Raw genomic sequence first — 25661 nt, forward strand, 5'->3', positions numbered from 1 at the left:
ACACATATACCACTCCAAAGATGTTGTCGATGATATTTAAAAGACGGATCTGTAGTTCCGTTGTTGCAAGAAACGTGGCCGCCGTGCAGTCATCTTGCGTAGAGGGAACGGTTTTGAACTTGAAGATCAAAAAGAATGGCCAGGAGCCAGTAGCATTGGCAGATTCGGAATATCCAAGTTGGTTATGGGATTGTCTTGATGCTCAAAAGATGGACGACCAGTTGAAGACCGAGGATGTGTTGAGATGGAGAAAGAAACAACTTAAGACCCAGAATACAAAGAGAATAAAGAATAACAACTTTTTGTCCACTATGGGATAAACTGCCAGACTGTTTGTTTTATATTATAGCACGATACATCACCAAATGCTATAACATATATAGGTCCCAGTATATCCTAGCACAGTTTTGATGCTGTATCCAACACTCTCTCTTGTATATAAGTCTATAGATAATTCTAATGTTTACCACGGATTAGATTCAATGTCATCATTGCCCCATGTCTTATGGGCAAGTGAATCGGGCATCTCAACCTTCTTAAATAAGTAATCACCCATGTATTTGTCCTCATTGTGTTCTCTGTTTTCATCCTCTTCATTATCATCCTCTTCTTCTTCTTCCTCTTCTTCTTCAGTATGTTCTTCTTCATCCTCTTCTTCTCTGTTCTCTCTGTAACTCCTTTCATTCCCTCTGGACTCATCTCCTTCTCGTATAAGCTCATCAATATCGTCGATGATCGGAAGTGGAAGCGAAGGCTGGAACTTCTTGCTTCGGTAAACCTTGACTCCTCCAAGTCCTGCTCCATAGGTGGTGATCAACTCGTTCTTATTGGGTAAGGCCACGTTGAAGATGAAATTTGGATTCAAATATATGTAAATCTCCTTGTTCAAAAACGTACTTTGAGTCATGTAATGTAAAGGAATGGCACTCACTTGTTTCTCTCCATGTTCATTCATTAATGATTTGATAATGTTTATAATCTTCTTAGGCATCTTGGGCTCTCCAACTTCATATTTATAAAGCTTATTGACCACCTTAAATAGCTGATAGTAGTTGAGCTTCTCAAGTTGTCGAATGGTACTAACCAAAGACTCTTCATTATCTAATTGGGAGAAACATTGTAGCCATTGAAGTAACTCGATTGTAGGTTGTAATTGAGTATGACATATTTGATATAATGATGAGTAAAAGAATATAAGTGTATTAGGATTCTTCATATTCTCTTCATCATCATTTTCATTAAGTATATTATGTAGTTGGACGCCTTCGCCTTCATTTCCTAATAACAAATTAAGACCTCCAATTCTATCTGGTTGGTACAATTTGTAGTTATGAGACCGCAACCAATCTTCCAAGGCAGAGATATTCAATCTGATCTGGATAGCCTTGGATCTCGTACAATATTTCGATTGGGAAAGCAACTTATTGAATATCACTGCATTTAAATAGTAGAAGACTTGCAGAAACGTTTGGAATCGAAGTAAATTGTCAACTTGATGAATCTTAAGCACATAATCCAAAGCCCCTAACACCTGAATGTATTTGATGGGGGAAGGTTTCATCAAATCGGTGATTGAAGGCGGATATAGCATATTGAAGATGTCTTCATAAGTACTTGGATGAGACTTTGGCTTTTTACCAAAAAGATTCCAATCTTTGGCGTACACCACGGTTGAAACCTCCACAAGACTGGTGAAATTTAGAATACAATCATCCACCAAATCCACGAGTCGGGAATTTATAGAAAGCGACAATGTAGCTATGATTGACTGCGCAATATTGATCAAATCTTGTAGAAATGTAGGATATTTTAGGTACAACTCACTCTTGGTAAAATAAAAATGTAAAAACTCAACCACTGAAAGCCAATAACTTAAAAGTACAATATCACCGTTGACTACTTCGGAAGAACCTACCGCCATATTCATAGCTCCGGACTTAGTATTGGTAACGGATCTTAGTCTTCCTGTGAAACATTCAAACACAAAATTGGTCAATTCCTGACTCTCCAACTTCATATGAGCATATCGTATCAACTGGAAGACAATGGCAGCAGGGAGCTTTGTTTCATGCTGATAGGATAAGTTGGTGGTTCGAATACCAAAGATATAGTCCAAAAGCTCGGGGATATCAGCCTCTGAAAACTTGATGAACTCGTCGTGTACAAGTTTCTCGTAGTCAAACTCGGGTAATCGTTGTAGGATCGGGTCTTTCATGAGGAACTCTTCGTCTAATTGTTCTTCAAGCGAACGGTTAGCGTCGTCCACTTCAAGCTTCAGAAAGTTGCCTGCAACCGCATCAACTCCGTCGTCTGCTGCAACTGCAGCTGTTTCTCCGTCTTCGTCGTCTTCATGACCCTTTGGAAAGATGTTATGGGAAGCAAAATACTCGTATATTTCAGGCGAAGCAGGACTCACCAAATCAACGGCATTCTTCCCACCCTTTGACGGAGCCATATATGGATCAGCTTGCACACTCAACAAGAGCTTCACCACTTCAAGCCGGTTCAAGTAAACCGCCCACATAAGCGGCGTGTAGTGCACAATGGTGTCGAAAGTGTCTGGATCAGCATTGAACTTGGTCAACAACGTGTCGGCCAAATGAACATGATCAAAACATATGGCGTAGATCAACGGGGTAACACCGGAGGAACCTTTCGGATATAACAGGTTGACATCCGACGGAGCAGACCGTAAGCGATTCTCTACCGTGACAATGTCTCCCTCGCAACAGGCTATCAATAGATCAACTATAGGCCTGATCTGGTCATTGGCTGAGGGCAAGATTAGCTGGAGTGCCTTCTTTGACCCGAGGATTTGTCCGAGCATCGGGTCCGAGAACAGCAAGATCCCGGTGTCCACACCGGCGTCTGTTCCGAAACCGCCCACTGCTGTAGCCGCGCGAGCCCAATGTTCCATATTAGTTTGTATAAGTGCAGCCGTAATGGTAATAGCTACGGCTCAGTAAGAGACAGGTTTATTTAATAGGAGTGTTCGCACGACATTTTGCGAAACAACAAAGCAAGTGCGACATTTACCATAATTGACTACGACATTTGTTGATCTTGAGGACCGCGACTCGATTCATCACAATCTGTGCTGGAATATACTACTGTACTGGAATATACCACACTATACAGAATACACTACATTATGGCTACACGGCTATATAGAAGAACGGTGCTTTGCATCATCCTGATAATGTTCCTTTCAGGTTTGTATCTTGTACACGAACAAGCACCACGAAACTCCATCTTACACTCATCTCTCAGCATAGATTCCATTTCTGGATTCGCACACATTGACCATGTTTCCGGGCCTGGCACCGGTCCCGGCCTCAGCTCCGGCGCCAATTCAGATCCAAAGGATCCAGGTACCGATTCTGTATCAGGCTCAAGTCCTAAGGCTGGGGGGTTAGATTCCGGTTCAGGAGCAGCAGCTCCTGCTGCTGTTGCAGGAGATGACGCTAAGAACGACAATACTCCGGAGTATGCTGAGATCTTAGACCCGTGCACTGTCTTACACCCCATTAACCAAGGGTTCATTGATCTCCGGGGCATATCGGCCTTAGGCAACGACGGTAAGGCCGTAGGGTTCACCACGCGAGGGTACGAGAAGCACAGGAACTTTACCTTGGGCATCTGCTCGACACCGTTCAAGAAGGAACACGACATTGTGGACGGGTTCCCCTCGTCGCAAGTGGGGGCGCACTACTACGACCCCAAGTTGGAGAAGTACATCAGTTTGGGGGAGTTCTCGACCAAGCCAACGTTCAAGGGAAAGAAGTTGGTGCTTACCTACACCAATGGTTCGTACTGTGACAGTTTAATCCACAAAGACTCGGGCGAAAGGGTCAGAAGATCAACCATTATCACCTTCACCTGCGACCGAGAAATCTTATCTAAAGCTCATGTCTCGTACATTGGGTCTGCCCACGACTGCAGTTACTTCTTTGAGGTTAGAAGCCATCATGCTTGTCCTACGGCTCCTCAAGTGAATAACTTGGCGGTGATCTGGATCTTTCTCTTTATATTGTTATCGGCATTAGTGGTGTATTCTTCCGGTGGCTTGTTGTACAAGTACTTGAGAAACAAGCAGACAAAGATATAGCAGACAGACATACCCACAGACACAGACACAGACTACAACAGACATAGACAATACAGATAATAGTATATATATTTAGATACAATTAGAATGACCCATTGAGTATATAAGTGCCCAAGTTGGAGGTCTCGGATCTGACTTCAAATTTGGCTACAACCTTACCTCCGGTCTCGGCCAACCTTATCTGCGAGGCAACCTTCCCACCCCAAGTATCTTTACCTAATAGTCTTAATTGGTGGTTCTTGGTGTCACTGGACACAAAGTCCGAGCCATCCAAGGGCATCATGTTTAATATGGTTTTTAATTTGGTCACGGCATTCTCAATAGTACGACAGTTGCTCACGGCAACAACTGAAGTAACCGCATTGGGCAACTGGTCAAACACACTGGTGAAATTGGAATTGTATAACGGAGTTATGAAATCTCCGGCTTCAACTTCTAAATCATCAATTTGATACTCATCGGACCATCCTTCAGAGTCAACGGTTCCGTCGTCATCAACTATGTCCTTGTTGGTGTAGGCCACGGTGTTACCAAAGGCACAAAGAATGTCACTGTCTTCCTCAGTTATAGATGGAATAGAGAAGGAAACATAAACGGTTCCTGTTTGGTCAGGTCCCAATTTATCTAATGGGATCACAAACTCTTCAACATAACTTTCATTGTCGGATTGAACAATCACCGTAATGTCCTCTAATACTGAACGAGGTAATGTGTTGGTGATGTTATATTGTAATACCAATTTCCCAGAGTCAATAAACCAATGTTTGACAACATTAACCACAAATTCATTCTCCTTTTCAGTCAAATAGATTGGAGTAGACGATGATTTGGTTAATATGCCGTATTCGGCAATCTCAGGAATAGTACTCAATTCATTGGCATATTCTTGTTGTTTCAATAATTCATTTGTAGCACTATCAGAATTCTCACCACTTTCTGTGCTCTTGTTCTTTTTATTATTGTTATCACCGATTTCTTCATCACTGACAGTTTCATGAACAGGTTGATCTAATCTGTTGATCTTCTTTTGATATTCTAATGATTTTAATTCTTCCTTGGTGATTATAGGGATTTCAGAAATATCAAATTGGACATTGAAATTGGCTTCATCATTCAAATAGTTGGTCAACTTACGTTCTAAGGCTCCTAAATCAAATTGTGTATCAGCAACCAATAACTTCTTCTGTTTACTATCCAAGAATTTCACAGCCAAAGCAGCTCTATCTCTAACTTCATCATCTGAATCATTTAAGCATCTAGTTAAAAGAATTCGAATGTTATCAGAAACTTCACCTCCACATTGAATAGCAAACTTGGATAATGAAACAACAGCTGCAGATCTGATAATTGCATTTTCCAATACCAATCTGTTATAAATATGTCTGATATAATAAGATGGTTTGGAAGTTAATGGTCCTTCTTCACCCAAGGTAAATAAAATTCGAACAGTTAATTCTGTGAATTCACAATCTTCAATAAACTCACACATGTTCATCAAGATCAATTCCTTAGCTTCAGCATCAGGTAAAAATTTAAGTAAATCAAATAATGCTCCAACAATGGAAGTTTTCAATTCCAAAGTACCATCATCTCTTAACAAATCATTCAAGAATTTCACCAATCTTTTATATTTAGAGGGGAATTTCAATGCCAAGTTTTCAATTGCCTCAATGATCACAATCTTGAAATCTTCAGTGATTTCATCCATTAAGGAGGTCATTTTAGCAATCAATCTGTCCACATTTTCTCCACCGTCAACTCCAGAACTACTCTCAATAGAACCAGCACCCATTGTTTTTAATAAAGTGGTGATAGCTAAGGTTGAAATGGATCTGTTGGAATCTTCAATCAAATCTTCCAATTCCGTGCTGACAACCATAATTTTCTCTGGATGTTTAAAGGCAATTCTATTGATCAATCTGATAGCAGCAAATCTTGTAGCCGTTCTTGGAACAGAAGACAATTTCTGTAAAGTGCCAATGATTTGCATAAATTGATCATCTTTAAGTAAATGTTGGTATCCTATCAAAGTCTTGCAAGCTTCCAATTCCACCATGTCACTCTTATGTTTAAGGAAAGACGACAAGATTGGATACAACACATTAATCATCCCTTCGTCATCAGCAAGAATCCGATTGATGTATCTGATCAATTGGATGACCGCCAACGAGTTCTTCAACGAAGAACTGTTGTTTTCCGACAACGACGTGATCAACTTCATGAGAGCCATCTTGTCGTGCTTACGCAAATGGTAGATCAACCCAAGAGCATGGTATTGGTACATGAACGAAGTCGAGGGCAAGTTGGTGTTATTGGTGGCATAGTAGTCGTGCAATTGGTATTGGTTAGGAGGGAAGTACTTTGTGCTCTGGATGGTTTCCAAAGTTTCATTAGTTAATCTCTTGACTACGTCCTTCGCAATGGGCAACAAATGATAAGACGAAATCAAAGCAGAAGACGAAATGATGGGGTTCTTATCAACAATAGCATTCTTAAGCAACCTTTCGGAGGCTGACACGGTGGTGGCATCCAAGATCTTAGACAACGTTCTAATAGCATTAGGTTTATATATCATATCCCCCTGTTGAATGTCCTTCATTATGGAGGCAGTAACCATCAAGATATCTTGGGAAGTGGCTGCCAATTCCTTGGTGGTCAAATAAACCAACTGTCTCAACGACTCGTCCTTGTGTTGGAACAACTTGGAGATGGAAAAGAATAATGTCGTCGACTCCTGAGAGGGGAACGCTTGACCGTTGTAGATCAACCGGAGTAACATGGCTAACAACTGACGACATTTCTTAGCGTTGATGGGCGATGCATTGAACTCTTGGAGACATTTCTGGAAAACGCTCATCTTGTCCGGCAAGTCGCCGGAAGTGGAGTACGCGTCCAGCTTCTTATAAGACAGCGTTGACATGATCGGTGATAAGGAAGAAAGTGGTTATGTCGACCAACCTTTGTTGATTTTAGTTTGAAAAAACTGAGTCGTGTCAATGTTGGTGCTACCAGATACATCAATGTCGTATTGTATTACGTAAGCACGCGACAAACATAATATTTACAAGTGAAAATTTTAGGCACGCCTAAATCAAAGTCAACTTATAGTACAACAAAGCACTAATTATAGATTACCTCTTCCATATGTTACGGTTCACAAACAGCATCAGACGTCTGTTGGTTGCGTCTAGACCGCTCCTTTCGAACACCTTCAACGCTGGTCTCAGCCAAATCCCCCGCATAGCCATCACCCAATTCAACCCCATACGGACCTTCAAGGTAAAGACATCAGTAAAGAAAATGTGCAAGGAATGCTACATGGTCCGGAGAAAGGGGAAGGTATATGTTTACTGTAAGGCCAACGGTAAGCACAAGCAGAGACAAGCTTAGTCATTATGTCGTATTATGTCGTTCTTCATTCTTGTACATAGTTAATACTATAATCTTATCTGTTTCCTTATATCCGAGCCTACCTCATCCTGTAATTTGCTTCTACGATAACGATATTTCGCTTCTTTTGAACTGGGCCTGGGCCTGGGCGGCCGCAGAAATGAGTTTCCTGGTCATTGGTGCTGGCTGCTGCTGTTGCTGTTGCAGAAGCTGCTGATATCGATATCCATTTGGTCTGATGCCTCTTTGGTCCTGGACATTGTAAGCACCCGGTTGATGCTGTAGTTGTTGTTGCTGCTGTTGCTGTTGCTGCTGTTGCTGTTGCTGCTGTTGCTGTTGCTGCTGCTGCTGTTGTTGCTGTTGTTGCTGCTGCTGTTGCTGCTGCTGCTGTTGTTGCTGTTGTTGCTGCTGCTGCTGCTGGGCAGTATGCAGATTCGATATCAAAGCTTCTTGCCAGAGCTTGTTCACCAATTTGGAAGCCTCATCTTCATTGAACACAGGGGAAAATTGTAGAAACTTCTTGCTATTGGCTGCTGTGCTTTTGGAAAGTAACGACGACGATGCACCACCCACGTTGTTTCTCTGTGTTCTTTTGGTGACTTTGATGTCCCCGTTACTCTCGTTAATCGTTTCCATCCGCTTGAGGCCCTCCCCAATGGGGTTAAGGTGTCTTCTCACGTTCAAGTACTCTCTGTTCATCCTTTCAAACTCAGTTCGGGCATGTATGGAGTTGGTGATGCTGTTATTCTGTAGCATCTGTAAAAGCCCGTTGACACTGTTAGGGTTGCTTTGTAACAGTCCTGGAGTAGATGGTTGAGAAGACGAGCTCGCTCCAGTATATATATCGTTGTCGTGATGTCGGCCACCAGGTGTTGGTAGTTGGCCGTGACTAGCAGTATTATTACTATTGCTGTTGTTGGAGGACGGGCCTCCTCTGAACACTTCATTTTGGTTGTTGCTATTAACGTTGACGGAGGCCAAATTGGCTGTGCTTTGGTGTGAAAACATGAGGTTACTGAGTGAAAGCGTGGACAAGTTGGGGTTATTCCGGAACGATGAGCTGCTGAAACTATTCAAGTTCATAAAGTTGGTATTATTGGGGTTAGTAGTGTTGTACACATCCATTAACGAGTTTTCTCTTTGGAGCCATAGCTTCTGTTGCGTTCTTGTTCCTGTAACGTTATTACTATTATTGACGTTGGTATCATCACTCTTTAAGAAGTCCTGAAAATCATTGGCACCTCCATTCAAGTTGAAATCAGAAACATGACCCCCTACAACCGGCTGTGGTCTTGGGGCTCCTCCTTCTTGAACATGCTGCTGTTGCTGATATTGTTGAGATTGTTGCTGTTGCTTCTTGTACTGGGAGTTTGTTCGTTTCAAGTTGTTGATGATGGTCTGATTGGGTTGGTAAGAGTTGGTTTTGTTGGTTTCTGGCGCAGCAACTGTGGTGGTGATAGGGTTTGCCTTGAATGAAATCCCACTAACACTTCCGTATTCAAACGAAGAGTCATTGGTGCTGGACTGCTCTTTTCCCCCACCTTCATTGGGGACTATGGGCTTGGGTTCGAGCTTCTTGAGTAAACCTGTGGATTGGGAAAGTAAAAGCGAGCCTCCATAAAGGTTATTCTTGTTGGAGTTAAAGTCGTCAGTAGAGCTCTGTGTGGAGATAAACTCACTCGACAGTGAATTGTCGTTGTCGTCTTGAAGCTTTGGAACGCCAGTAGACGCAGCTTCACTTATTCTTGATAACGTGTCAGTTGCATCCTGGAGATTGTATCCTTCGTCATTAGACGACATGTCATTGCCATTGCCGTTACCGGTACTGGTACCGTTATCAACGTCTTCGTATTCGTCGTCGTTCTCGTCATCGTTCAACTTCAAGATGGCTTTCCTCTTTGCGTTGCTCTTAAGACCGCTGAGCGGTTGAAGCGTCCCACTCCCGTTCCGATGGAGCGACGAGTTGGACTTACTCGTCCGAAGTATTGGATTAGATTGCGTCTTGGTGAGGGGCTGGAGACCAGACGATAACTTGGTCAACGACTTATGATTTCGTCTGATCCCTGAACCTTTGGGTCTGGCTATTCCGTCGGAAGATCTTGACCGGTTTAATGACGGTCTAGAGCTAGAGCCGTGTGCTTCATTACTAGCATTATTGGCAATATTAGCACTTCCAACTGTCATGGAATAAGAACCCGTCTGGCCCTTGGTCTTGGACCGTCTTTGTGATAGTGTCGGGTTTGACATTGGCTTCGGAAGCTTGGATCGGCCCCGAGGATGTTCCTGGTTTATATACGAAGACGACATGTGTTGATAAGAAGAAGGTGGTGGTCAAACCATTTGATCACACACCCTCAAAAGCTGGATGTCATACTATGAATTTAGTACTGCATATAATCACTACTTAAAATGCACTGCCATACATACATGCGTACATACTTACGTACGCACATATTGTAGCAGTACCTGAGTTATACTCGTATATTACGACGTAGAATAATCCGAATGAATGAAAGTTTTTACCGTTTATTATTCCGTAGTTTCTATCCACTTCCCAAACGACTCCAACCTTCCTTCTTCACTCTGAGCATCCTCACTACGGTTGTACCGTTCCCCAGTGCTGGTACTCACTGCTAACTCTAACCCATCGTAGTATCTACCGTTGAATCGTGTTAAACACTGGCTAGCCAGTTGAGTGTCGTGAAATTTAACCACCACAACTCCACTCTCGTCATACACAGTGATCTTATTCAAGTCCAATGAGATTCCCATGGCTTGACACTCTTCAAGAATGTCTTCCTTGATGTCTTGCTCCAACAACGAGTCTTTCTTAAGCTCTTGCTTCCGGAACATGTTGCTGATAACTATTTGTTTGGCCAATATCTTCTTCTTTGTATCTTCTATTCTGGAATTGTCTTCATCGTCCCAATCTGTAAGCTTCCTCTTTAACTCTTGCTTCCGGATTTGGAGCTTCCGCTTATCCTCCTCCGATAATTGCACTTTGGCTTTATCTTCCTTCTTCAGACGTGCAAACTGTACGTTAATTGGTTCCTTATCTCGCACTGGTCCACGCAAGTATACCCCATTAAGCATGTCTATAGCCATTTGAGCACTCGCTCCATTCACATAGATAATCAAGGCTTCTCGCTTGAACCTTCCTTCTTCGTCATAGTACAATTTAACTCGCTTTTCACCTTTTATGTCTTCTCTAATCACTCCATACTTCTCAAACGTTTCAGTAAGCTCATCAACAGTCACATCCACAGGTAGCTGAGTCACATAGACCGCTAAGGAAGAACTGGCTTCAACATCAGAACCAGAACTACCACCACCATAACCTCCACCTGTCCCTCCTGCAGCTGCTTTAAGACGCTTGATCTCTTCCCTCATCTCTGCTAGTCGTTCCTTCTTGATCCGTTTGATGATCTCACGATTCTCCTTCTCTGCAACAGACTCATTATCAGATTCATTATCTTTGTGCTTCCGTTTGCGCTCGTTACTGGGAACCCATTTATCTTGCTGGTAATCATAGTAGTACTCTCCATCCTCGGCTTCAAATACCCATTTCAGCTGGTGCTTATCATACGAAACCTGCTTATCTACATCCTCCCACGATGCATTACCGCCTTCTATATCCTCAATTTTAGGAGGACGTGTTGGAAACATCTCGATAGGGTTGAAGTAACGGTATTAGAGGACTTACCAATACCAATAGGATTTAAAAGTTATCCCGAAGCATAGCTTATATTGTACTGCACATAAGTCCAGGGTGGCTCTCGCATTCACACCGGAAAAAAAAAGATCCCCAGCTTTCCATGAATCAATAGTAAATGTACTTCTTAACATAATTGTTCCTTCTATCTTCTCGGTGCTAATAATGATCCGGTGGACTTCCTTACCAAGACACTTGCGTGCGACTCCTGCAAGGTTCTACAGCATCAAACTCTCAACGGAATATACTCCGGGACCTCCCCGGTTGCCTAAAGAGCAACAGGAAGAGTTTGAGAGGTTGCAGCATATCGCTAACTCCCAAGCTGCCATAGATGAATATAATGCCCAGATGGAAAGCAAGGGCTATACCGAAAGTACAGTGGAAGAAACTCCTAAAGTAAATACCACAGATATCGGTGGTTTCCAATCTTTGAAGATCATCCCGGAGTTTGAAGGCGACGTAAACCCTAAAACAGGAGAACGTGGTGGTCCCAAACAGGATCCTCAACGTTATTCCAAGGATGAATGGACTTTTAACGGAAGAGTCGTTGACTTTTAGAACTGTTAATGCTAGAATTAAGACACCCGAACACCAATTATGGTTGTGTTATATGCCGGTATGAAAATTGTATGTAATGTATGTGAGTATATGAAGATCATCTTTCCATGTATTGTAAGGAACCAGTAGATTTGATTAGAGCGGGATGGAGGCATTTGATCCGTTATCGCTATTCAGTCCTGTTAAGAAATATACGAACGAACCAGGCGAGTACTTTTATAATGACAGCTATGAAGCAAAAGGTGATCTTAACGAGAGTGATGATGATAGTGATGATGATGATGATTTAGATGCACCAATACATATACTTGATTTGCCAGTCATAAGATCGAAACCTCCATATGTGGTATTGATGGTTATCTTGAAACTCTTAGCTCCGAACGAGACATTGAACTTTGGTCCTTCTTCTCCTACAACTGATAATGAGATTGAGGTAGACGCAAACACGGTTTTCACAGAGAAAGGTTTAGACCAACTGATGGTCAATGAAGCATTACTATGGTTAGAGACTCGATGTCCTCGTCTAAACACAGTTAGTAGGCTTGCTTGTTTACCTGCATTTGCATTAGGACTTCGGAATAACTATGCCGAAGGATATTTTTCGTACATGACTCGTATAGTTTCCTCGGAGTTAGCATGGATCGATAATGAATTGTTCCGAAGTGCATTGCAGAAGGAAGCGTCTTTAAGAATAAGTGAAAGCTGCGGAAGAACGGCTCAGCCAGAGATTATCCGAAAAATTGTCATCAATGGCTTGCAGGCCTTCCATGTTGATGATGTAATTAGACTTAAAGAACCTACCCTTACCAGTGATAACTTAGGACTTAAGACTTGGGGTTCTTCTTTAATACTTGCACAACGGTTAATTACATTTAACTCCGAAAAACAGTACCTCCGAAGCCCTGTGTTGGAGTTAGGATCAGGAACTGGTCTTGGGGGTATTGCCAGTTGTATCTTAGGTTATAAGACGTATTTGACGGACTTAAGGGAAATCGTACCCAATTTAAAGGATAACATTGAGCTTAATAATATTGGGAATGCCCTTGCTGGTGAGTTAGATTGGACCAATGTTAGTACATTCACCGCTGAACATGGAAATATCAAGTTCCCCACAATATTAGTAAGTGATCCTATTTATCTGGAACAACATCCGTATTTTCTTATGAATGCGATACGAGAAATGGCGGATTTTTCCGAACAAGAAACTCGTATATTAATCCAGATTCCCTTAAGACCGAAATACGAGAATGAAAGAGCACTTCTTTGGCAATTAATGGAACAATTATTCATAATGGAAGATGAAAAAATAGAGAAAGGGTATGATGATTTCGGAGAAATGAGTTTTTGTTTCCGAATGTATCGGATTAAATAAATCTATTCTCTAACAATTTATAAATAGTCCTTCAACTTCTTCAAACGTTCAACGGCTTCTTCTAAGATACTATCGTCCTTACAAACAGCGAATCTCAAGCACTTCTCCAACCCATGGGCTACTCTCTTTGAAGGCACAACAAACTCAGTGGGAGGAATGCCCACGACTCCGATCTCTTTAATCAACCAATATGCCAACTTGTAGTCGTCAGTGCCCTTATCCAAGATCTCTTGAGGGTACACATAGTCCTTTGGAACCTTAACACTCAGCAAGTTGACCAATAAAAAGTACCCACCTTGAGCAAAGGTATATGGCAATCCCAAGTCGTCGAAGACCTTATTGAAGATCTCGTATTTCTTGATATAATCACGTCTCGTGTTCTCAAAGTAGTTGTTACTCTTAGCTTGTTCGAATCCCTCGGCCACGGCTTGTTGTAAGGGGGCAGGAGTGGAGAAACAGATTCTCGTATGGGCAGCAATGACATATTGAACCAATTCAGCAGGTCCATGAACCCAGCCAACCCTCCAGCCCGTAGCTGCAAACGACTTACCGGCGGAGCCAATGGTCAATGTTCTTTTCGCCAACTCTGGCAACGACTTCAATGTAGCAGGTCTGGGGAATTCGGCTCCAAAGTACAAGTTCTCGTACACCTCATCAGACACGACGATCAAGTTGTGTTTAATGGCCAACTCACCAATGCGTTTTAACTCTTGCTCGTTAAAAATCTTACCTATCGGATTGTGAGGAGTATTAATGACAATTAGCTTTGTCTTGGAGTTGATGGCCGTCTCCAAGCCCTCCCAGTCAACGGTCCAATCATCACCGGTTACATTCTCAGTGTTGAACTTGTCCGGGAACTTCAACTCGACGTATCGGACTCTGGCTCCGGTCATCTCAATGTTGGGGATGTACTGGTCGAAAAAGGGATCAAACACTATGGCTTCGTCTCCCGGTGTAAGGAACCCAAAGAACACCGAAAACATCCCTTCGTTGGCTCCAGTGGTAATGGCAATCTCATTGGTCTGGACGGGTCTACCGAGCTCTTCAGAATAGTGCTGAGTCAATTGCTTCAACAAGTTGGGGTTCCCTTTGGCCGGAGCATATTGGTTGAAGCCGGACTTCAATGCGTGGATCACTGAGTCAATGGCAAAGTCAGGGGGGTTATAGGAGAAGAACCCCTGGCCCAAGTTAACTATTGGCTTACCGGATTCGGCTTGTGCAGCAGCGGCAGTCTCGTTGATCAAGGACCAAACATCCTTTGATCCTTGTTTCTGTTCAAAGTACGGGTTATGTAACGCAACAGCGGGGTTACTGTTCATTTGACTCATTCTTCTACTGGCGATAGCACGGAGTAACTGTCTACGGAAAATCATCCACTGGTTGGGATAAAGAAGATTCTATAAAGTATTTTTCTACAGTCGGCCTAGGTCGTTGTAGATGAAAGGTGTGGCTTTCACTTGGGGTTAGTCACAGGTATCAAATGCGGAGGGATTATCCAATTATCCGAGGCCGAAACCGGGAACACTCCGGTTTTGTGTTACTCAGTTTATCCGTGGTGCGTTGTTAAATCCGGGGTACACTTACTGATGCGAATCCTTCCATTCATTGCTAACATAATAGTAGTTGCGACCATTATTATGTGCATGATTATATACAAAATATGTCATTAATGTCTCCATTTTTATCCTGTACGACACCATTCTCTTCCTCTGTTAACCTGAGCATTGCAAAGCTGTGTTTCCAAACCCAAATTAATGAACCCTGCAACCATAACCCCAAGCGAATCACTAATGGTCACACAACCCATACTAAACTCTCTCTGGTGTGGAGCAACTTCTTCGCTGACCAGCATAAATGTATTAATATACGATAAGCCACCTAGTAAGCCTTCGTAAAGTATTAGTACAAGCAAAAACCATATACGAGGAAACGGAAAATCGTATAAAGATTGCGTCAATGTTATCACCACATTAATAAATTGCAACAATGCCATAACATATAAATGCCGAATCCGGATCCCGAAATTGACCGAGGATCGAGAGATGAACACCCCCAATTGGTAGAGAAACCCATACACTACATAGATGTCTCTGTATGACTTGAATAGCCATGGAGGTAACTCGTCTAAGGGGAATAGCAACGTGGGCGAGATGCCTTGGTTAATGACATATTCTGAGATGTACACCAAACATAATGGTGTCATATAAGGAACCACCAAAGGTCTTATTCTACTAATAGTAGTGATAAGATGTTGCTTTGAGTTCCATTTGACATCTGTGTCTGGAGGTTCCACCAAACCCAAGTCTTCAACAGAAGTGCCATCATTCTCATCCTCATCGTTCAAAGCAACATAGTTGTCACCATGATCTGGAAGCACCTTGTAATACGCTGCGATGAACCCCCAGGGCATCAAGGCAGAGATTATCAACACCACTGGCACTTTAATATGAAGTATGTTGGTCATCAACATGAAATATCCACTCCCCAAGAGTCCCGCCCCTCCCGTGCCTGTTGAGAACCCGCCAACGGCCATCTTCTTGTGATAGAAATGAGTGAGTTGAAGAAACGTGGTCTCTCCTCCACCACTAGACATTGAGGCAAGACATATGCCCAATAGTTTCATCCCCACAGAAGGGAAGATGCTGATAAGCCCCATTCCACTAGTCGAAAGTGCTACCAAGATCCATATACGGGAGGAATACGGAATCCAGTGTATGAAGAAAGGAGCCATGACTTTGACTACTAAAGCAGGAACAATGTCCGCCAATAGAACCCACGCTTTGGGAGTGGCATGTCCCACGAGATCAACTGCGGCCGAAAGGATAATCACATAGAGAATGTTGTTGAGAAGCCCAAAAAGACAGAACGAACTGAAGATTCGTCGTTTTTCATTGAACTCTATCATCGGATCAACGGATATATTTAGTGGTGTTGATGTATATAATAAGTTAAGGGGAACATTTGAATGATGATAAAAGCTTGTACTGAGGTCGTGTATGGTCTCACAAAGCCCCTAGCACCAAAAGCCCCTAGCACCGCATCTAATGGTATATCAGAATCAAGTCTACCCATTGTTTAAAGTCTTTATCGCCTAACATAAAACTAGCAAGATTATTGGCTACCCAGTTCATTTGGGAAACAATGTGCTTATTCTGGTTCTCGTTATTGTACACCTGGAAATTCTTCACCAAATTCTTCTCGAGTGTCTTGAACTGTTTAAATTGGTCAGTGTGGAGTTTGTACTTTAAGATCAACTGTTTGGTGTAATTGACATAGGGGTTGATGGTCAATGACTTATTGTCCGGATAGTTAAGAGGGATACAAAGCAAAACCCGGTACGTCTTCTCGTTGATCATGTAGTTGGGCAATTGACTACTAGAGATGGGGAACTCTATTTGGTACCTAAACTCTGAGTTCGAGCGTTGAAGTAGTTTGAGAGGCAATTTGGTTGTAAGTTCACCAAGGAGCTTATCTCTTGCCTCTATGTCAACTGGTGGAGGCACAGACACGGGAGTTGCTTCCCGTGACTGCTTATTCTTCTTGTTCGTCTTCGTCGTCTTCTCTGGTTGTGGTGACAGGGTTTGGCTTCTGGTGGTGGTATTGGACCGTATTGCAACTTTAACGGCATTCTGTTTCTTCTTTCTAAGGAAGAACTCCAAGTTCTTATCCAAGCAATTGAGCTGAGCACTAAGAGTTTTTCCGTGTATTTGTAATGCAAATTGTTCGTCTTCGTTATCCATGTACTTTTCACCTTTCAAAGCTTGTTTAACGATACTGGTAAATCCCCTCTCGATGTTGGCTCCATAGCCAATAGGAATGTCATCATTCAACAAGGTGATAGACGGCAATTTCCCCGGATAACTTCCGGGAACACATAAATGGATCAAGATTCCTTTAACTTCATAGGGGAAATCAGGATCTGATGGGATCATCACTAATGATAGGTAGATGTCATTGTTCGTATCACCAAATAAATCTTTCAATTGTTCGGAGGTAAGGTCCTTGAATGCTTCTCCGTTAACGGTTAGAACCCGGAAACCTTCTGTTAGTTGTTGTAGTTCTGTGATTCGTCTTTGACGGTTACTTGGACCTCTTCTCCTCGAGTTCCTGTTTCCGGTCTTACGGGTTGCTGTATTCGTATCCATGATTGTTCCAGCCTTAAGGTTTGAGCTTGTTACAGGCTGTGAACTTATTAAGAGCTTATAAAGAGGTTACATAGTGGACTATGGTGGCAATTATAGAACTGCAGGAGTTTATTTTGTGATGTTGCACAATGTTGGTATACTTTATACAATTCACAACCGACTTGATGGGACAAGAAATGATACAATAACGATCCTAGAACTCGTATAACTTATACAGATACGTACATATGGACACATACATATGGACACATATATATGTATATGTATATGTATATGTATATGTATATGCGTTCGCAGCTATACATCCGCACCTCGATGTACCCCCGGTCGACCCTCGAAAAAATCCTGTCAGCCCCACCAGTCAACGTGCCCCTCCTACTGCACACAACACAGCAAATTTTCACCACTGACTCATACTGAAAACCTCGACATATAAATATAAACTGGACAGTACAACTTTTTTTCCCAAATATTGTTCTTTTCCTCTCCAGTAATAAAAACTACAATACAACATGAGTCAGACTCCGATTCCTGAAGAGTACGACGACACACGTATTTTGGCGTACAACCCGTTAATCCAACCTGCTTTGTTGCAACATGAAATCCGAGCATCATCCAAGTCATTGGAAACGGTGATCAAAGCCCGGATACAAAGTGGTAACATTTTAAAAGGTAGTGATGATAGATGCTTAGTTATTGTCGGGCCTTGTTCGATTCATGATCCTGAAGCTGCCATGGAATACGCTGGTAGATTGAAGGCATTGGCTCATGAACTTCAAGACGACTTGTGCATTATCATGCGTGCATACTTGGAAAAGCCTAGAACCACTGTGGGTTGGAAAGGTTTGATTAATGACCCTGACGTTGATAATTCTTTTGAAATCAACAAGGGTTTAAGAGTGTCTCGTCAATTATACTCTGACTTGACCAATATGGGAGTGCTGATTGGTTCGGAAATGTTGGACACCATTAGTCCTCAATACTTTTCTGACTTTCTCTCCTTCGGTGCCATTGGCGCTAGAACCACTGAATCTCAGTTGCATAGAGAATTGGCTTCAGGGTTATCGTTCCCAATTGGGTTCAAAAACGGAACTGATGGTAACGTTGGTGTCGCTTTGGATGCAGTCCAGGCCTCTTCAAAGGGTCATCATTTCATGGGTGTAACCAAAGATGGTATGGCTGCTATTACCACCACAAAGGGTAACGACAATTGTTTTATTATCTTGAGAGGTGGGAAGAACTTGACTAACTATGGTCCTGATGCCGTTCAATCTGCTAAGGCCGCCATTGGTAAATCATCAAATCCAAATGTCAAGATTATGGTTGATTGCTCCCACGATAACTCTCAAAAGGACTACAAAAACCAGCCCATTGTGTTGGATTCTGTTGCTGACCAGATTTCTAAAGGTGAAGATACCATCATTGGGGTCATGATTGAATCCAACATTAATGAAGGTAAACAAGGAATGCCTCCTTTAGGGAAGGACAGATCCGTGTTAAAGTACGGTGTTTCCATCACCGATGGGTGTGTTTCCTGGGAATCCACCGTTGAAATGTTGAACAAGTTGGCCAAGGCTGTTCAAACCAGAAGAGCCTTGAAGAAATAATTAGTTGCGTCATTTTAATTACATGATTAGTTATTCGTGTTCAATACTTACTGTAGTACGACTCACTTCCATCTCAACATACTTTTAAGCTCTTCGTTCGTGCTCTCCTCTTGTCTTAGTGCTTCTAGAAATGGCCTTAACTTGACATTGGATGCTGCGTACCCATGGTACCTCTTGAACGGGTCACGTGACGTCTTCTTGGATTTCAATAGACTCCCGACCCCATACCAATCGCTGCCAAAAGGGAGATACCCATTCTTGAGTTCACTAGCCTTTAAGTCTTCAAAATATGCTTCTCTTTCGATATCGCTTAACTCCGCGGGATCGGGCTCGTTGCCTAAATAAGTAACATTATTCAATTCCCACCCCAATGCCTTTTCTAAATGAAGTTTCAAAAATCTATCTCTCTTAAATTCAAACCCCACGATCACTAGCCCATCAGGGTACTGATTATGAAGCTCGTAAAATCTGCAAAGCAGAAATAACACATTCTCAAACAGATCTCGTGCATATTCTTCTAACGATATACGATGCAATAGCAGTTCATCTTCTGCACTCATAAGTTCTCGAAGTAAGTAATAATACGATAACAGTTCCAGAACTGGTCCTGATTCCTTTTTCGTTTGTCCACCAGAAATAATTAAATGACTGTTGGGATTACTTCTTAATTGTTCTACACTGACTCTGATGTGATCAACAAAACTTAGATGATCATTTCCCACAACTTGAAAGGATGCCAAATGCCATTCCTCAGGTCTCTGACCTTTGGTTGATCCACCTTTCCAAACACCATGACAAGGAAGTATTATTAAATTCATGCTTGTGTGTTAACGTATATGCAAGTGAACACTATAGTTTCATGTACATGCATACGCATCAGTCTCGTAAAAAAAGTTTGACATTACCAACACCAATGATATATCCTGATTATTCACTTATAACTATACGCGACACACAATTGATTTGGTAAAAGACACACCATCACAAACATACAACCTTCTATTATAAACTATAAACTCTACTTGATATTTAATAACCATCCCAATAATCTTTCCATTTTTTTTTCTAGACCGACATCAGTGGAAGTGTAACTCTGTGTAAGTAATGGTATGAACCAATTAGAGCCTTCCAATGACACCAAGCTGCAATAACAACCAACACATGGAATATTTGATGACTGTGGCCCCAAATATCGAAATGGCCCACTTCCTTTCGATGATCATGAGTTAAGCGTTCAGGGAATCGAGCAGCATAAAGAACTGCTCCAGTTATATAGAAGACACCTTCAAGGACGAGCCAGAAGGCATTGGCACGAGCAACAGCATTGGAATATCCAAACATGTACACAGCTGTCAACACTGGAAGAACTCCAGAAAGACCAAAGAGTATGAACATCTTCAGGCGGAAGGGCCTGTAAACATTCGACAGAAACTTGGGGTCTAAAGTGATGAACGTACAAATACCTCCAAGGATACCAGAAATACCACAAAAGACGTATTTCACAACTGGATGATCATAGAAGGCAAAGCGAATTATGGATACTAAAGAGATGGTAATCAAAAAGATGATTCCAAAGTAATCCAACTGGTTGCCGATCTTGCTTACACGATGTGAGTGAGACTTAATGCAATGGAAAGTTGAAGACATGAACATACAGAACGTAGCCGCCATTCCAAACTGTGCAATGTTGAGCTTTTCCCAGATACCCAATGAGTTCTCATATTGTTCAAGTGGGCCATTAATATACCATAGTAAGAATCCCATTAAAGAAAGACTTGGAAGTAGATGAGAATATATATTCCCTGTTTCGTTATGAACATACAATAACAGTTCAAAACAATCCCTTATCAGTCCTGTTTCCTTCACGTATCCGGATTTGATATAATGATTGTCTTGTTGCCATTCATCAAGCTCGTGGTAATAGTAAAGACTTCTCATTCCCTTCTTCTTCGTTGTGTCCTTCTCTTCAACAATAACGTTCGACTCCTTATTGGGCCCACGATTACGGATAGACATTTTAAGTTCAGATAAAGAAGACGACTCACGATTATCATTATCCTCGGCACAGGTACCCGCATACTTTTTATATATGGGTTGACTTATGATGAAGTGATACAAAACCACACACAAGGCCCAACATTATAAGACACACAAACAGAAAGGAAATCAATAACGGATACCATCAAGTAAAAGTTCAATGATTTTATTTCATTTACCTGGACTTCAGATCTCTGTAGTTTTGGTCGTATAAGTTTTCACTTGATCTCGTATGGATGTTTTCCTCGTGTTTTTTGCATGAATGTGCATCCTTGATATCTGCATGTAGTATGCAACTTCATAGCTTGAAAGATGCAGGAATGCCTTCACATATAGAAGAATACTGTCGTAATTTATTGAAGATATTAACTTCTTCCTTTCGAGCTTTTTGTTTCCGATTTATCTTCTTATCGAAGATCTCCCCCGTATAAAATAATTTCCAAGGAGACTCGGGACTACTGAAACTTCCACGGCATCTTTCAAAATACCACTTATTAACAGGATTATTCTTTCTGGAACGCCATATTAATTCATTAGGATGAGCTTGAAGAATAATCTTAAAAATAATATCTGCAAGACTTGGCAATCCTTGATTCTTCCGTGCAATAGCAAACTTATCCAAATAGGCAACTCCATTTTCCCAAGTTATGATTGCTGAACCATCATAATCTCCCAATATAACTACTGTAGCTATGGTATTATTAATTCTCTCCATATAAGTTTTCTCATCTAGTTCTCTACCGAATGAATCATTGATTAAGTCAAAGAATTTCCTTCGGTGGATATGACCGTCATCAATTAATCTTTCAAGTGTAAACCCGTCTGGATAATCTTGGGAATCAAAAATTTGAACCTCCATCCCTTTCTTTATGATTGAAGTACTCAAATGAGGAGCATTGGAGCTTGGTAAGGATGAAGATATAATGGGTCGGTCAGTTAAAACATTATAAATAATTGGGTTTAATTGATCAGAATTGATTGACATGATTTTGGGAGTGGTGATGATTCCTGTAGTATCATCATTCTTTGTGACTGTGGAGATTTGATGCAAAATGGTGTTCACGGTATGCAAATTTTTCAAATGAATATCTCGATTCTTCGGATGGATATATCCAATGTATAATTCCAGTACCAAATCAGCATATTCTTGAGACAAGTTGATGAAGACATGTGAAGTTTGATCTCTTTCAATACTGGGGATACCTCCACGGGGTTCTATTAGAACAATCTTTTCAATTGATAATAAGTCCTTAGCTTCAAGAGCTGACATACACAAATTTTGTAGCAATAAATCTGGCAGGGAAATATCCAATGAACACGTAGTCTTATTGTAAACCAAAGGTTGGATAATTGGAACTATGCCTTGGTAAAGTGGGATAATTATATCTTCCAAAGAGTTCAACGTTAAGTCACCTTTGTCATCTGTTATAAACAATGAATTGATGACTGTAAGCCCCAACTCGTTGAAAATATCATCCTGAAGTTGTTTTTCCAAGTGGTTAACGATTTTACTGCCATGATCAATCATTAGTGATTCGAGACGTTTGAATTCTCCATCTACGGCAAACTCATAATCAAGTAATATCACCGGAGATATCCCCAAATGGACCAATCTCTTGAACGTCTCAGCTATGCCTCCCCATTCCTTTGCACTAATATTTGAATGTTTTATTTTGAATATTGCCAATCTCAATGGAACCTTTTCCAACTTTGTTTCCTCTTCATCATAAATGTTAAGGAAAGGGTTCTGTCTTGAAAGAAACCTATTGATGAACAATTCACGTTGTTCCTCTCTTGTAGTCAATTCCTTGCTGACGTTATCAAAACGAATATCACTGAAATCAAATTGGTTCTGGTACTTGTTCAAGTAGTTTCTGGCTTCTCTTTTGGTGGTGGTAGATTTGAGAATCGACAATATCAAGTTTCGTTTAGCATCAGTTATCACTTGGTGGGTCTTCAAATTGGAGATAAACTGTCTGTTAAGCGTAGCAAACTTGCTCATCTTCCAAAGGTACCTACCTTACAAAACTTCACCAATATTTTATGTTACAGCTGATTGGCTGTGTGCTTGTTTGATGATTCATACCTGGGGAATTTTTTGTACAGAAAACTTCATCGCAATTTGTGCATGCCACAGCTTAAGCACATAAATTGATCAAGTAGTAGAAGTGAAGATGATATTCCAAATCTTCTTTTGCATGGAAATACATTGCATTGCGTTGCATTGCATTGCATTGAGTAGCCTTGAGTGCCTTGACTATTCGTAATCGTAATCGTCTTCTTCGTCTTCTATGGTCTTGGAAGCTTCGTATAACTTACCCAATTTCCCCATCACTTGAAGTATAAAAGGTCTAATCTCATTGATCTCCATGAGTGAAAGATTGGTCAATTCCATATTGGCCTCATTCAATTCACGTAGACCGTTTTTGATCTTGATAAGCCTGATTTCCCTCAAGTCTTGAATAACTGATCGAAGTTGATGGGACAGGTCTGCTACATCATCTGAAGCTTTAGCCAAAAGTATCTTTGATAATTCTAACCAATTATATGGTAGGGAGGAAAATTGAAGCGGATTCAGCTTCTCTTGTTCATACATATCTTTAAGATAGATTAAGTTGAGCCATTCTGGTGGTACTATGTTACATTTATCTTGACTCTTTAATATGAGTGCTACCCATAATGGTACTTGTTCCCTTCTCATGGCCCTTAAAGTGGGGATCTTGGACTAGAATGTACTGTTAGAATGTGAGACTCTTCCTTAGCTTGGACTGTTGCTTCTCAAATACATACCCCAATCAACTCTATCTTCTTCATTGAGAACCGTGGTATGATGGTGATCAACTGGCTTTCTGATAGAAAGTTGATCTCCTCTGGTAAAAGGTTCTTTTGCATGTTATTCGGTAACACCATTGTAGAAGTAGTATATTGTTGACTCTGACTGTGGCTGGCGGTAGCTGGTTCACTAAGTGTAGCTACCTTTGTCTGACAAAAACTTTTCTACGCGCATCTGTCAACAGTCAGTTGCAGCCATCACCATTAATTTGTACGCATCTACAAAACGACGCGTCTACTTGAAGATGTTCTTAGCTGAAGTGACGTTGTCTTATAAGGGGAGTATATTCAGAACGTAGTGCCCGGAGTTTTATTGATATTGTTATTAATTTGGTGTTGGGGTGTAGGGGTGTCTGCGTCATGGTCACCTTCAAACGTAGTACGTATAAAAGTTGATTACATGCTATCAATACCATAAAACCTTGTTAATTGTGTCAGGTTTGTTAGTAGATAAGGTGTTTCAATGTAGACAACTATCATTGTTTGCATTGTGTGGCTATATTTTGCATCATTTGATCGGTATACGTCCGAAACAAAGCATAGCCAAAGAAAATGACGTTACTAACATAAGACTGATCTATAACTACTAAAAGTGCCGGTTTGGAACACCGTTACCACACTAGACTTAAGAAGAAAGTAGTGAAGTTTATTCCAATTGGTGTATCTCTGATTAGTTGATCTATGCCCCTTATATTGTTTGTACACGTGATTTGCACGTGTATCTCTCAGTGTCTCATTGGTATACCACAAAATCTCCTTCTTCTCCATAGAAAGCGCAAATGGTTTAGTGGTAAAATCCAACGTTGCCATCGTTGGGCCCCCGGTTCGATTCCGGGTTTGCGCATACTTTTTTGTCCTCACAAGAAGACTCTCCCCTATTTCTTCTTACCACCTTACTTCAACATGCCAACGTTATCCTTGATAATAGGCTTGCTTTCGTTGCCGTTGAAATTGCTTCAAGTCACCTTGGCCTACTTCACCATAGGAACAGTGTTCAAGAATGACACCACAAAGAAGTCTCTAAGAAGAACATGGAACTGTGCAATCTTCCAACACATGACCAAGAGATTGAGGCTCAGTGATATCAAACTGCATGCCATGTACACTGTTGAGGATCTTCTCAACAGAATGGATCTGAAGTTGAGTAACGAATTACCTGGCTATGGTGTTAGGTACTCGAGTAAGTTGACTGATGACGTTGATGATACCAGTGTAGATTCTTATTGGCTCACACTACAAGAGCTAAGATGCAAGTCTGACCCAATCATTCTATACATTCATGGAGGATGCTTTGCTATTCAGTTACAAGATGTTGCTGTGGAGGCCATGGCCAACGTATACAGGGCTTTGAAGCAAGAGTTCAATAAGACAATTTCAATGCTTATAGTGGATTATTCATTGAGCTCCAACGGAGTTTATTTCCCGAACCAATATCATCAGGTCAATTGGCTATATGATAAATTGGTCAGTGAAGGTAATACCAATATCGTAGTGATGGGAGATTCGGCAGGAGGGAACTTGACATTGAACATCCTTCATCATTTGAGCTGTGACAAGTCGCTGTCAACATCAACAGTATGGCCAGCAGGTATCATTCCTATTTCTCCAATGATGAATGTTTGTCCCTCGGAAAGGACCGGAAGCTATATCACTTATGCAGACTATGATGTTTTCTCTTATGATTGTGTGGACTATTTCGGGACTCAATACATTCATAAAGACTTTTCCCAGGCCATGGATGATCCCAGAGTCAACATCGCTTTAAACGTGGATGATATAAATTGGAAGGAAATCCCCACTATAAAGCAGGGAAGAATGTTGATGGTTTTCGGTGAATTCGAAGTATTAAGAGATGAAATCTTGAAATGGTTATCAAGAATAGGTTATTCAAATTCCTTTC

At 41.3% G+C, this 25661-nt stretch overlaps 17 protein-coding genes and 1 non-coding gene across 18 annotated transcripts; 7 read left to right on the forward strand and 11 right to left on the reverse strand.

Moving 5' to 3' along the window:
* Positions 1–20: 20 nt before the first annotated feature.
* Positions 21–320, forward strand: MRPL37 (mitochondrial 54S ribosomal protein mL54; the record flags this gene model as incomplete). Its single annotated transcript, XM_043193172.1, has 1 exon — positions 21–320. One exon carries the CDS (start codon positions 21–23, stop codon positions 318–320), a length of 300 nt encoding a protein of 99 aa, XP_043047598.1.
* A 143-nt stretch (positions 321–463) lies between these two features.
* KQ657_002405 (uncharacterized protein) lies at positions 464–2917 on the reverse strand (the record flags this gene model as incomplete). The annotated part of the gene is made up of 1 exon (XM_043193173.1): positions 464–2917. The coding sequence occupies one exon, from the start codon at positions 2915–2917 to the stop codon at positions 464–466; it is 2454 nt and encodes an 817-aa protein (XP_043047599.1).
* A 25-nt stretch (positions 2918–2942) lies between these two features.
* Positions 2943–4108, forward strand: MRL1 (uncharacterized protein; the record flags this gene model as incomplete). Its single annotated transcript, XM_043193174.1, has 3 exons — positions 2943–2945; positions 3172–3212; positions 3340–4108. 3 exons carry the CDS (start codon positions 2943–2945, stop codon positions 4106–4108), a joined length of 813 nt encoding a protein of 270 aa, XP_043047600.1.
* An 82-nt stretch (positions 4109–4190) lies between these two features.
* Positions 4191–7028, reverse strand: SEC21 (coatomer subunit gamma; the record flags this gene model as incomplete). Its single annotated transcript, XM_043193175.1, has 1 exon — positions 4191–7028. The coding sequence occupies one exon, from the start codon at positions 7026–7028 to the stop codon at positions 4191–4193; it is 2838 nt and encodes a 945-aa protein (XP_043047601.1).
* Positions 7029–7600: 572 nt separating this feature from the next.
* On the reverse strand, positions 7601–9745 carry TCO89 (Tco89p; the record flags this gene model as incomplete). The annotated part of the gene is made up of 1 exon (XM_043193176.1): positions 7601–9745. One exon carries the CDS (start codon positions 9743–9745, stop codon positions 7601–7603), a length of 2145 nt encoding a protein of 714 aa, XP_043047602.1.
* Positions 9746–10027: 282 nt separating this feature from the next.
* KQ657_002409 (U2 snRNP complex subunit) lies at positions 10028–11164 on the reverse strand (the record flags this gene model as incomplete). The annotated part of the gene is made up of 1 exon (XM_043193177.1): positions 10028–11164. One exon carries the CDS (start codon positions 11162–11164, stop codon positions 10028–10030), a length of 1137 nt encoding a protein of 378 aa, XP_043047603.1.
* A 211-nt stretch (positions 11165–11375) lies between these two features.
* FMP21 (uncharacterized protein) lies at positions 11376–11768 on the forward strand (the record flags this gene model as incomplete). The annotated part of the gene is made up of 1 exon (XM_043193178.1): positions 11376–11768. One exon carries the CDS (start codon positions 11376–11378, stop codon positions 11766–11768), a length of 393 nt encoding a protein of 130 aa, XP_043047604.1.
* A 39-nt stretch (positions 11769–11807) lies between these two features.
* Positions 11808–13140, forward strand: KQ657_002411 (S-adenosylmethionine-dependent methyltransferase; the record flags this gene model as incomplete). Its single annotated transcript, XM_043193179.1, has 2 exons — positions 11808–11813; positions 11908–13140. 2 exons carry the CDS (start codon positions 11808–11810, stop codon positions 13138–13140), a joined length of 1239 nt encoding a protein of 412 aa, XP_043047605.1.
* A 17-nt stretch (positions 13141–13157) lies between these two features.
* Positions 13158–14468, reverse strand: KQ657_002412 (pyridoxal phosphate-dependent aminotransferase; the record flags this gene model as incomplete). The annotated part of the gene is made up of 1 exon (XM_043193180.1): positions 13158–14468. One exon carries the CDS (start codon positions 14466–14468, stop codon positions 13158–13160), a length of 1311 nt encoding a protein of 436 aa, XP_043047606.1.
* A 353-nt stretch (positions 14469–14821) lies between these two features.
* On the reverse strand, positions 14822–15673 carry BTN1 (amino acid transporter; the record flags this gene model as incomplete). Its single annotated transcript, XM_043193181.1, has 1 exon — positions 14822–15673. The coding sequence occupies one exon, from the start codon at positions 15671–15673 to the stop codon at positions 14822–14824; it is 852 nt and encodes a 283-aa protein (XP_043047607.1).
* Positions 15674–16181: 508 nt separating this feature from the next.
* KQ657_002414 (uncharacterized protein) lies at positions 16182–17285 on the reverse strand (the record flags this gene model as incomplete). The annotated part of the gene is made up of 1 exon (XM_043193182.1): positions 16182–17285. One exon carries the CDS (start codon positions 17283–17285, stop codon positions 16182–16184), a length of 1104 nt encoding a protein of 367 aa, XP_043047608.1.
* Positions 17286–17797: 512 nt separating this feature from the next.
* ARO4 (3-deoxy-7-phosphoheptulonate synthase) lies at positions 17798–18892 on the forward strand (the record flags this gene model as incomplete). The annotated part of the gene is made up of 1 exon (XM_043193183.1): positions 17798–18892. One exon carries the CDS (start codon positions 17798–17800, stop codon positions 18890–18892), a length of 1095 nt encoding a protein of 364 aa, XP_043047609.1.
* Positions 18893–18954: 62 nt separating this feature from the next.
* Positions 18955–19710, reverse strand: KQ657_002416 (uncharacterized protein; the record flags this gene model as incomplete). Its single annotated transcript, XM_043193184.1, has 1 exon — positions 18955–19710. One exon carries the CDS (start codon positions 19708–19710, stop codon positions 18955–18957), a length of 756 nt encoding a protein of 251 aa, XP_043047610.1.
* A 247-nt stretch (positions 19711–19957) lies between these two features.
* Positions 19958–20908, reverse strand: KQ657_002417 (PAQR-type receptor; the record flags this gene model as incomplete). The annotated part of the gene is made up of 1 exon (XM_043193185.1): positions 19958–20908. The coding sequence occupies one exon, from the start codon at positions 20906–20908 to the stop codon at positions 19958–19960; it is 951 nt and encodes a 316-aa protein (XP_043047611.1).
* A 319-nt stretch (positions 20909–21227) lies between these two features.
* On the reverse strand, positions 21228–22931 carry ARG2 (acetyl-CoA:L-glutamate N-acetyltransferase; the record flags this gene model as incomplete). Its single annotated transcript, XM_043193186.1, has 1 exon — positions 21228–22931. The coding sequence occupies one exon, from the start codon at positions 22929–22931 to the stop codon at positions 21228–21230; it is 1704 nt and encodes a 567-aa protein (XP_043047612.1).
* A 255-nt stretch (positions 22932–23186) lies between these two features.
* Positions 23187–23839, reverse strand: PSF2 (DNA replication protein; the record flags this gene model as incomplete). The annotated part of the gene is made up of 2 exons (XM_043193187.1): positions 23187–23654; positions 23720–23839. 2 exons carry the CDS (start codon positions 23837–23839, stop codon positions 23187–23189), a joined length of 588 nt encoding a protein of 195 aa, XP_043047613.1.
* Positions 23840–24534: 695 nt separating this feature from the next.
* On the forward strand, positions 24535–24605 carry KQ657_002420. The gene has a single exon. It is a non-coding gene; the product is annotated as a tRNA-Gly (tRNA).
* Positions 24606–24664: 59 nt separating this feature from the next.
* KQ657_002421 (uncharacterized protein) lies at positions 24665–25643 on the forward strand (the record flags this gene model as incomplete). Its single annotated transcript, XM_043193188.1, has 2 exons — positions 24665–25592; positions 25639–25643. 2 exons carry the CDS (start codon positions 24665–24667, stop codon positions 25641–25643), a joined length of 933 nt encoding a protein of 310 aa, XP_043047614.1.
* Positions 25644–25661: the final 18 nt, after the last annotated feature.

This window comes from Scheffersomyces spartinae (genome assembly GCF_019049425.1).
Source record: "Scheffersomyces spartinae strain ARV_011 chromosome Unknown scaffold_20, whole genome shotgun sequence".
Taxonomy (NCBI): Eukaryota; Fungi; Ascomycota; class Pichiomycetes; order Serinales; family Debaryomycetaceae; genus Lizanozyma; species Lizanozyma spartinae.